The 10796-nt window shown below is 51.3% G+C and overlaps 1 protein-coding gene across 4 annotated transcripts in view; it reads right to left on the reverse strand.

The window, feature by feature from the left end:
• The window catches only part of Kazn (kazrin, periplakin interacting protein), a 978630-nt gene that overhangs the window by 128586 nt on the left and 839248 nt on the right, over positions 1–10796 (reverse strand). For 2 of the 4 annotated variants that reach the window (XM_021159746.2, XM_021159745.2), the window contains exon 1: positions 7830–8240. The exons of the other annotated variants lie outside the window; for them this stretch is intronic. In XM_021159746.2, coding sequence (XP_021015405.1) covers positions 7830–8037 — 208 coding nt within the window. In that variant the 5' untranslated portion in view covers positions 8038–8240. Of the gene's footprint in view, positions 1–7829; positions 8241–10796 lie in introns of those variants that run through there. 4 annotated transcript variants of the gene reach the window in all.

Raw genomic sequence — 10796 nt, forward strand, 5'->3', positions numbered from 1 at the left:
CTACAGAGTGAGTTCCAGGACAGCCAGGGCTACACAGAGAAACCCTGTCTTGAAAAACCAAAAACCAACCAACCAACCAAACAAACAAAAAATCCAGAAAGACAGAAAGAAAAGCCCATGGTTTCCAGGATCTCAACTTCTGCTGTGGGCCAAACTACCAAGAATTCTGCCTTGCAGACGAAGGCAATCTGGAACAGATATTTAGTATGTAATAACTTCTTTAGGCCTCAATGGCTTCATCTGTAAGATGGGGAGAATGCCATGGGAATCAACAGACCCTTGCGCATGTATCAGAGCAAAAACTTGAATCTCGGTTGGCCCTCAGCGAATGAACTTGGCATTAGCAGGCCCTGCCCTAAGGAGAGAACACATTCTTCCTTGTCCTGAGGAAAGGGCACATTCCTCCCTGCCTGGCTGCACAGGGTTTCAAAGTTAGGAGTCCGGTGCCAGGGCTGTGTAGGTAGGTGTGGGAACAGAGCTCCCAGGAGACCGGCCTGTTGTTTGCGCCTTCTTTGTCATTCTCCAGGGATAGCCTTCTGGAGCGTCTACACAACTAAAAGGCATGAAACGCATTCAATGCCTGAGATAAAGTTACGGCCCAAACTAGCCTGTGCCACCTTCCTAATCCAGGCACCTGCAGATCTGCTGCCAGGTGCCAGGTGGTGGGTGTTCCCTGGCATAGTCCCGTAAATCCAGCATGCACCCTAGGGACGGATACCACACTGCCCTCCCTGCTCCCTCTCCACAGCCAGGATTCAGTGTCTCCAGGCCAGGGCTGAGACATCAGGTCTCACATACCTGCAGTTCCCACCTGGCTGGGAATTCCTTCCAGATCAGGGGTTTCTACAGCGTCTGCAGGGCCGTGGATATTGGGCAGGAGCTGAGTGGAATCACCCTGAGCAGAGTCCTCCTCCATCTGGCCTCTTTTGAAAGCATCCAAGCAGCAGACGAGAGAAAGCCTGAAGTCTCTACCACCACGAAGGCTCGCACAGGGACTGCAGGGGAAGTGGTCCTTGGGAATTGGTGGTGATCCCGACGTCCCCCCTCCCTGGAAGGTACTCATCTGATACACATGACATCCAACGCCTTTACTGAGAGTAACTCCATTAAAATAACGACACACGCGCACATGCACACACTCGTGCACACCTCCCCAGCCTGCCTCCCCTCTCTGGAGGGTTTAAGCCCTTAGTGACTCAAAGCCAACACAGGGCTCCTTGGTGACTGCTTTGGCCAGCTTTAATGATGTGTTGGCTTATCTGCTGGCGCAAAAAACGTGTCTGCTCGCAAATCCGCCTGATGTACCATTTTTGACAACTTACCCTATTATGATGACAGAGGCAGACCCCCGGGGTGGTAGGTGTCACTTCCCTTGAGATGATTAAAAGAAGCATAAACCCTTCTTCCAGCAGACTGAGTGACAAACAGACCAGGTAACTCAAGCTGGAATATTACTGAGAATATCAAGGGTGTATGGCAACCACTGTGGAGAATCCCCAATGACTCACAAGGCCAAAGCAGCAGCCAGTCCTTCGGAGACACCTGCTTGACCAAATCCCAATATACACCGGCCTGGTGAGGCACACTGGGAATCCCAGCCACAGGAGAAAGACAGAAAAAGGCAGGAGATCAGAGTTGCTGTAAGTTTGGCTGCATACAGAGTACTAGCTAGGCAAGCCTGAGCTACATGAGGCTGTCACACACCAAAAAACCCAAAACCTCAACAGCCATGACTACAATGATATAGGTGGCATGTCACACACAGCTCTATGCACTTTGAGTCCTTTTAGACCTTGAGAATTCCCCTGTCCCCTGGTAGTACCAATAGCACCACAGGTAACAGGGAAGTAATTAGACTCCTGTTCAAGCTCCAACTCTCAAGTGGGTACAAGCACGCCCCACTTTATAGAAGGGTAAACTGAGGCTTGAGACATTCAGTAACTTATTAGATGGCACACAGCTTGTAAGAAGCAGAATACAGAAATCTTAACCGGTATATATTTATGTCTAAACCTGCACTTGACCTGGCCAAGGATACGATTCAGTCTAAAGCACTGAACCAACTCAAGGGTCCCTGGGAAAACAATCTTCAAAGTGGATTATACCCCTGATCACCTGGACAGCCTTGGTCCTGGTGACCTCCACCCTGCCCTGCCGTAAATGAAGCCAGTTGATCTTACTGGGCGGCTGCTAGGAGTGTCCCAGTGCCTGGTGTGGAGGGGAAACTCTATCTCATGCTCTTCCTAGCAGAAGGATGTCTCGCTAAAGCTGCTAACGCCCAAAGATAAAGGAATGTGGGTGCTGCTTAGGCCACAAGTGTGGAGAAGACGAACTTTTTTGCTTTTTGTAAGATAAAAATGTAAAAAGAAGCAGGGCTATGGTAGCGCAGGGCTATGGTGGCGAACACCTTTAATCCTGCTGCAGAAGCAGGCGAATCTCAGAGTTTGAGGCCAGCCTGGTCCAGGAAGGCCAGGGTTGCACAGAGAAAGCCTGTCTTGGAAAACAAACAACCTTCCATAAACAAACAAACAAACAAACAAACAAACAAACAAAAAAGTTAAAAGGAAAAAAAAAAACCCTAAGGTTTAATAAAGTGTCTACTTCCTTGAGAACAACACAAGATTTTTCCATTCCCCCAAGACAGAGGTCTACTGGTACACTCCTAGGCCTGGCTACCCACTGCCAGTGTGACCTTGGGCAAGTCTGTCAACTTTTCCAAGAACAAGGTTTCCTTGGCAACCGCACCTACTCCAGGCTATAGGGAGAGCGATTTAAGACAAGCTTTCTTGTTTAGTTTGTGTTGAGAAGGGCTCAACGGAGCAGGTGCCCCAGGGAATACTAACTGGCTATAGCAAGAAGCAGGAGGGAAAGGAAAGATAAAGATGTCCTAAAGATTTCGGAAAGGGTGGGGCTGGGGTTATGGATACAGCTCAGTCTGTAGAGAGCATTTAGAGAGCTTTTTAATTTTATTATTGTTATTATTATTTTTTGTCCTTTAAAATCTTTTTCTGGGCTGGCAAGATGGCTCAGTGGTTAAGAGCGCCGACTGCTCTTCCGAAGGTCCTGAGTTCAAATCCCAGCAACCATATGGTGGCTCACAACCATCCGTAACAAAATCTGATGCCCTCTTCTGATGTCTGAAGACAGCTACAGTGTACTCACATATAATAAATAAATAAATCTTTAAAAAAAAAACTTTATCTTACATGGGGGGGGGGGGGGTGAGTGCCTCTAATCCCAGCACCAGGGAGGTAGAGGAAGGAAGATCTCTGAGTTCGAGGCCAGCCTGGTTCACAGAGTGAGTCCCAGGACAGCCAAGGCTACACAGAAAAGTCCTATCTGGAAACCAAGCCAAGCCAAACCAAACCAAACCAAACCAAACCCCTAAATTTTACAAAGAGGTACAAAAGATACAGCATAAACCAGACATAGTGGCCCAGGCTTCAATCCCAGCACTTTGAGAGCAGAAGAGAAATTCAAGGGAGGGTCCACAGTGAGTCGAGGCCAGCCTGGGATAGAGGGAATCATGTCTCAAGAACAAAGAAACAAAACAAAACAAAACAAAAAAAAAAAAAAAAAAAAAAAAAAAAAAACCAAACTAAAAACCACCAAGTTCAGATGTAGACTGAGCGTCTAGTCCACAGAGACAAATGTCAGCCAATCAGCAATGTTCTCTTGCACCCAAAAGCTATACTCTCTAACACCAGGTATCCTTAAGTGCCACCAGCCAGATTCCCTCCCAGCTCAGTTTTTCTGCAAGGCACTTTCTGTTCCTGGACATGTCTATCTTGTACACATTTGCCTATGGGAAATCTCCGCCCACAGAGTCTTAAGCCCTGGAAATGGGGCTGCAGTTGTTTTTGCTACAATATCCCCAACAGCTCTAACAGCACCTGGCTCAGCAGGTGTGCAGACTGTGACTGAATGAATGACAATGGCTGACGGGGCCAATTCAATTCAGGTTCCTAAGTTTAAGAACACCCTAGTGGGCACCTGGCTCACTCTGCAGGCACTCTCAGATCATGATTTCCCACATCAAGAGGCACACTGGTCTATCAGGCACCTTGGGGTCAGACGGAACTGGGGAGAAGTGAGACGTGGACTATACAAGCCACCAATGCTCTGGTTTGCAATGATCCATTTACTGGAGGTCACTGTCCCCTGCATGACCACTCTATGGCTATCAAGGCAAGGTCAAGGTGCCCAGACCTCCATCCTGATACAAAGTGTCTATTCCCAGACTGCCGCATCTGGCAAGGCATCTCTTCAGATCTTTAAACTGAGCATTGTGTCCAGCTTGGTATAAACAGCTGAGAGTCTAAGGACAGCGGCTGGCTGGACAGACTGGCTGGAGTGTTTATTTCCCCCAACAGCTTCTGCTTGTGGTTCTAAGGCAAAGAGTTCCCATTTCCTTCCTAGAAGAAAACTCCCATAAACAGAAACCACTTCCGTGTTGGCTGCCGTGTGATCCAGCCATCACTGAAACTCTCTGTCCTTGAAGACACGGGCGCCATGGGATGTAAACGCAGCTCAGCAGTTAAAAGTGCAAGCTGTTTGGCTCCCAGCACCCACATAGGGCTCACAATCACTCATGACTCTAGTTTCAGGCAATCCGATCCCCTCCTCTGGCCTCTGAGGGTACCCACGTGTGTGTGTGTGTGTGTGTGTGTGTGTGTGTGTACAGACACATATACATGCACATAAATAAACATACATTCAAGCTTAAATAAAAAAGGACCGGACAAAAGGGGCTGGAGATGTAGCTCAAGGTTAGTGTTTGCTTAGTGTGCACGAGGTCCTGGGTTCGAGTCCCAGCACCACTTAAAACTGGCCACAGTGGTGCATGCCTATAATCCCAGGGCTCAGGCCTTTAAGTCTGGAGTGTCAGAAGTTGAAAGTTATCCTCAGTTATATATCAAGTTTGACTGGGCTACTGGAGACCCTGTCAAGGAAGGTAAGAAGGGAGAGAGAAGGAAGAAAAAGAGAGGGAAGAAGGGAAACAGATGAACAAATTGGAGAAAGATCAGCATTTGTTTTTGTTTGTTTGTTTGTTTGATGACCGGCTGGTGTGACCTTCTCCCTGTCTCTCTCTCTCTCCCTGTCTCTCTCTCTCTCAGATTTGTTTATTTATTTTATGTATATGAGTACACTGCAGCTGTACAGATGGTTATGAGTTTCCATATGAATGTTAGGAAGTGAATTTTAGGACCTCTGCTCGCTGCTCGCTCCGGCCCAAAGATTTATTATTATACATAAATTCATTGTAGCTGACTTCAGACGCACCAGAAGAGGGCGTCGGATCCCATTACGGGTGGCTGTGGGCCACTGTGTGGTTGCTGGGATTTGAACTCAGGACCTTTGGAAGGGCAGTCAGTGCTCTTACCCACAGAGCCATTTCTCCAGCTCTGTGACCTTGTCTCTTTCAGGAATGCCACCCGTGAGTTGGGAAAAGCCATCTCCAACACCCTCTTCCTTATAGGGGCATGCATTGAGGGAGGGGCTGTGGAAAACAACTAGTCTCAGATGTGAGAGGCAGGCGTTCCCCATTTGCAGCGTGCCATTAGGATATTGTTATCACACACACAGGAATGGAGCCCATCTAGACACAAAGTCAACAGCCGTATCTCCACCCAGCCATCTTCCACGAGTTTACATAATTAGCAGCGTCCACAGCCACAACACATTGGCCTCAGTTCCCTGAAGCATTTTTACAGATGGGGCAAAAGTCATCCTGACACACATGGTTCAAAAGGACAGAGACAGGTAGGCCAGCAGGAATGCCAGGTATGAAAAAGCCAGGACTGGTATTTGTCATGCACTTGGTGTGGCATAGGCTAGGAGATTTCTCAGTTGCTCTCGCCTCTCTTCCTATTAAAAACAAAAAAAACCCCAAAAAACTCTGTGTGTGTGTGTGTGTGTGTGTGTCTGTCTGTCTGTTCACAAGTATGTATGTATGGAAGTGGGGGAATACACAGGGCAACTCTCTCCTTGGTGAGTGGAACTCAAGCTGGTAGGCATAGCAGCAAGAGCCATTTCCCCCCAAGCCGTCTCGCCTACCCCCTTTCTCTTTTATACTGGAAACCAAATCTGGATCCTCAAACACTCTGGGCCCTACCACTGAGCTATTATTATACCTTTTATTTTGAGGCAGGGTCTCACTGAGATGCCCAGGGTAGCCTTGACCTTAACTTTGTAGCACAGGCAGTCCTTGAACCTAACACCCTCCTGCCTCAGCCTCCTGAGTACCTGGAATGACAGGTATGTGCCACACTGGTAGCTCACACACAGCATCTTTTGAATGATCATATCCTTAGTGGGTACCCATTTCCACTGTGAGTAAACTGAGCCTCAAAAAGATGGCACAACTTGCTTAGCTTGTGTGTGCGTTGCTGTACATCAGCTGGATCCTTCTCAGAGGAAATTTTTTGGCAGGCACTCTGTGGGTTCACCAGCTCAGAAGCTCCCCGCCTAGAAGAGGTATCAGGATGCTAGGCTTTGCCATGCATCAAGACGTAATCTGAGGTCCCGAAGCCAGGCCTGGTAGCCATTGCCTGTAATCCTAGGATGGCAGAAGATCTGGAGTTCAAGGTCGGCCTGGGCTTCATCCCACGACCCTGCCTTAGACAAAATGAAATCTGAAATGCCAACACCAAGACAGTGAGAACTCCTAAGTGGAGTTCTCTGGAATCCAGAAAAGTCTCTGGATTTTTCTGTCCCTATCTGCAGGGATGGAACACAGCCTCGATATCAGGTAGGGTTTCATTCAGGACGCTGCACGAAAATTACTACAGCACAGAAAGGTGTTCAATACTTAAAAAAATAGTAACAATTGAAAAAAATCATGTGCACTTCCGTTGTTCCTGGAAAAGTGTTCAGAAGTTCAAACTGAAGGATGGCAGACTTCTGGGAAAAGCCCGCAGACTTCCATCTAAATTGTTTCCTTGCTCAGAGTCAGGCGGATCCAAAGGTTCCTCCCCCAACCCATGACTTAACTTGGGGGCGGGTGGAGGGAGACAGCTGAGACAGGAATGGGCGCGCCCACTGGGCGAATTTTAACACAGAACCACTGTATTCCACTTGGGACAGATCGGCCAGGCACACGCAATTAGATCTCAATGCTTGAGCTTCCCACCGCTGCAATGTCTCCTGGAGTTAAGTGTGTGCGGATGTAGCCATCTCTTTGCTTGAGCAAATGCGAGTGGAGAGAGAGAAAGGGTAGTCTTATCCGGACCTAAGGCTACCAGATGGGTTACAGGCACAGCGTAGGGGCTAGCCCCAAATTTTCACTGAGCTAGCCCCTTACTCACACTTGCCCCGGGTCCAGCCAGGTGCCCAGCAGGCACCACAGGCTTGCAATACCCTGACCAACAGATTTGACCTCTCTCCATGTAGTGCTTTGGGACGCTCGAGTCAGGGAGCCAAATAGCCCCGCGAGAATCCAACACCTAAGTTCAAGAACTCACGAGGGGCCGTCCCAACTTTGCACTGGATAGACCCTTTCCCACGCTCTAGGTCCAGCCCGGTGCTGAGTCTGCAGGCGCCATGGGTCACAGGACCCTGACAGGCATGGCACTGACCTTTCTCCCTGCAGCTCTCTTGAGGTTCCATAAGGGAAGAGGGATGCTGCCAAAAAACCCTAAGACCCGAGCTCCCAAACTGAAAAACTCCAGTGCGCCTCCGGGCCGCACCCACCCGGTGATCGGGGACACAACTTTGCCACCAGCGGCTCCGAGCTCCGGGCCCCGAGCGCCCCCGCGCGCCCGGCCCCAGCGGTTCCCGGACTCGGGGGCCTGCAGCCACGCTGCCCTCCCGACCGCGCGAGCACCTACCGGGCTGGATGCCGAAGCCATCGGCTGCATCGGGGACTGCTCCAGCTCCCTGCTGCTCCCGGAGCCCCGTAGTGTCCGCGCATAGCTTGCAGGCTCCGGGCTCCGGGACGCGCGCGGACCCGGTGTCCCGCCCGCAGGACGGAGTCGGCTGGCCGTATGCCGCAAGCTGGCGGACGCGCTCCCATGAACCCGAATCGGCCGCCCGCATCCCGTGTGCCCGGGACGCGAGGCCCCACGGCGGCGCGCGGGGCTCCGACGGCGGACGCCGGTCTCACAGCTCTCGGAGCCGCCGCCGCATCGAGTCGCCCACGCGCTCCCGGCCAGAGATCTCAGCCCCACCGAGCGCTGGGCACTCCGCGGCCGCCGCACCGGAGAAATCCGGCGCGATCCTCTCACGTGGGAACAACTCCAGCTCCTGGGGGCTCCTCCTCCCGCTCCTTCCGGGCTAGCGAGGTACCCTCTGGCCACACCCCGGGCACGCCCCTCCCCGCAACCACGCCCTCTGCTCGACCACGCCCACGACCCCTCCTCCTTGGCGCCTACTGCCCCTCCCCATGCGTCTGGCCCCAGGCCACTTCTTGTCCCGCTCCTCCACACCTTTCCAGCCTTTCCTAGAGAAACTCTGGATGGGAAAGGTAGATAGGTGGTGGTGTCCCAAGGATCCAGAGTCACCGTACTCAAGCCCGAGTGCGTGAGAAGAAAGGCCGCAGGCCTGTGCCTGGCCCTCCAGTGTGCTGGCTGGTGAAGTGATGGTTTACTCTTAGGGGACAGAGGTTTACTAGGCCAGCTAGGCTCAGGGCAAGATGGTACTTTGGAGGGTATTCACCCACCGCTGGAGCAGCCAGGAGTGGGTGTTCTAGGAGTTGGCCATGTGCCTGTAAAGTTCTTTGCAGCTGGGAGACCCCTTTGATCTGAGATTACAATGCTCTTTAAAGAGGGACTAATTATTTCCCCACAGCTCCGGGAGCCAGAGGCTGGCTTTCCCTTGCTGTAGACTGCAGGGAGCCAAGCTGCACAGCCAGGTGAAAAGTTCCTGAGCTCTCACCACCGCTACTGCCCCTCCTAAGCCGCCTGGACTCCAAACCAGGTTCTATGACCTGTGGCTCTCCCCGTGCCAGCCTGTGAAATCTAGACCTATGCAACCTACAAAGGCTCCCCAATAAGCTATGGTAACAAAACTTGTCTTGAATCTGAAACCTTTTTTCAGCCACTCTCCTGACCACATGGGAGAAGCCCCACCTCTTCTCAACCTCAGTGGCTTGGTTATTACCAAGGCCTTCCCAGCTTCGATTCCACTCTCTTCCCTTGGGAAAAAAGAGCCCAGTTGGGGAGCCTTCCTGGTGCTGGTGGAATAGTGCCAAGACCTAACTCTCCACCCCTAATTCAGAGCCCTGATCACCATGGAGCGCATGTGGCAGGCCAAGAGCTGGTGTCCCCAACAGTACAAGGAGACTGCAGGTGGCTTAAACACCCAGCCCTTCCAGAGGAGTGACATGGGCCAGCACCAAGCCACAGTAGGCCCTCAAGCCTCTGCCCTTTTGCAAGAGTGAGGAGCTGAATAGAAAAGCTTATTCTGAACCCCCGAAAGTGGAAAAGCTGAGGAACACCCTTTCCAGCAGGCCTTGGATCCTGGAGAAATCTCATCTTGGAGACACCTCCAGGGTCTGTGTGGGGGGTGGGGGAGGTTAGGGAGTAGGGGGTGGGAGGTTGGGGGTCTAGGGGGGAAGGGGTGGGGGTTACAAGATGGAGAGAAGACAGACAGACAGACAGACCCAGCTGATATGCTGGAAGTGCTGAGGGGGGGCATGAGGCATTCAGGCAATGTCCTTTTGATTTGACCTTCCCTGATGTCCTGGCCAGTTTTTATTGTCAACCAGATTCAACCTAGAGTGGCCTGAGCAAATGAACCTCGACTGGAGAGTCGCCTGGCTCATACCCGCCCGTGCGCAGCTCCTCCGTAGGCTGCTGTCCCGATTAATAACAGATGTGGGAGGACCCAATCCATGAAGGGTGGTGCTATTATTTGGTTTCAGACCCAGGGACAAGGGGCTGAGGAGCATATATTATACACCAAGGCACACAGACCTGGCCTCCAGGTTCTCCCAGCATCCCTCAGATGCTTGCTGCACAGGAATATGGGCCCAAGGTTTCCAGCTGAACTTTGCAGCTCAGGAACTGGGCTAGCCCTTCTTCCAGAGGCTCTTCTCTATATAACCCAGACATTTTGGCCTTTTGCCCTCTCCTTCTCTTCTCTCTCTGAGGATGCTCTCTCTCTCTCTCTCTCTCTCTCTCTCTCTCTCTCTCTCTCTCTCTCTCTCTCTCTCTCTCCCCACCCTTCCCAGGGTGACTCCCCTGGCCTCCTTCCCTGAGGTCAGTGAACATGCCCATCCAAGGAGCAGCTTCCCAATAAACCTGCATCTAATATACTCTTAGCTGGCTTGAATTGATTCACTTCAGCGACGGAGAAATCACTTATCAGGCATCTCTAGGCAGGCAGTCCTAGGCTGTATAAAGACGCCAGCTGAGCATGGGTGGCTCCAGGAGCAACCAGCTAACCGAGATTTCCCACAATCCTTGCATTGCCTATTGGCCCTGACTTCCTTCAATGGTGGACTGAGACCTGAAAATACACTCGGAAATAAACCCTTTCCTCCTTTAAATTGCTTTTGGTCACGGTGTTTATTACGGCAACAGAAAGCACACTAGGACACCTTGTCTGTGAAACGTTTTGCAAAAGCTGGACACAGCCTGGTTCAGCACACGAAGGCAGGAATGCTAGGCCAGCATGGACAGCGCAGCACGTTCCCGGTTAGCCTAAGCTACTGTATCAAACCCTGTCTAGGAAAACAACACAAGATAAAACTTAGGATTTCTGGGCTGGTGAGATGGCTCAGTGGGTAAGAGCACCCGACTGCTCTTCCAAAGGTCCGGAGTTCAAATCCCAGCAACCACATGGTGGCTCACAAC

Source organism: Mus caroli, chromosome 4 (assembly GCF_900094665.2).
Source record: "Mus caroli chromosome 4, CAROLI_EIJ_v1.1, whole genome shotgun sequence".
In the NCBI taxonomy this organism is placed as follows: Eukaryota; Metazoa; Chordata; class Mammalia; order Rodentia; family Muridae; genus Mus; species Mus caroli.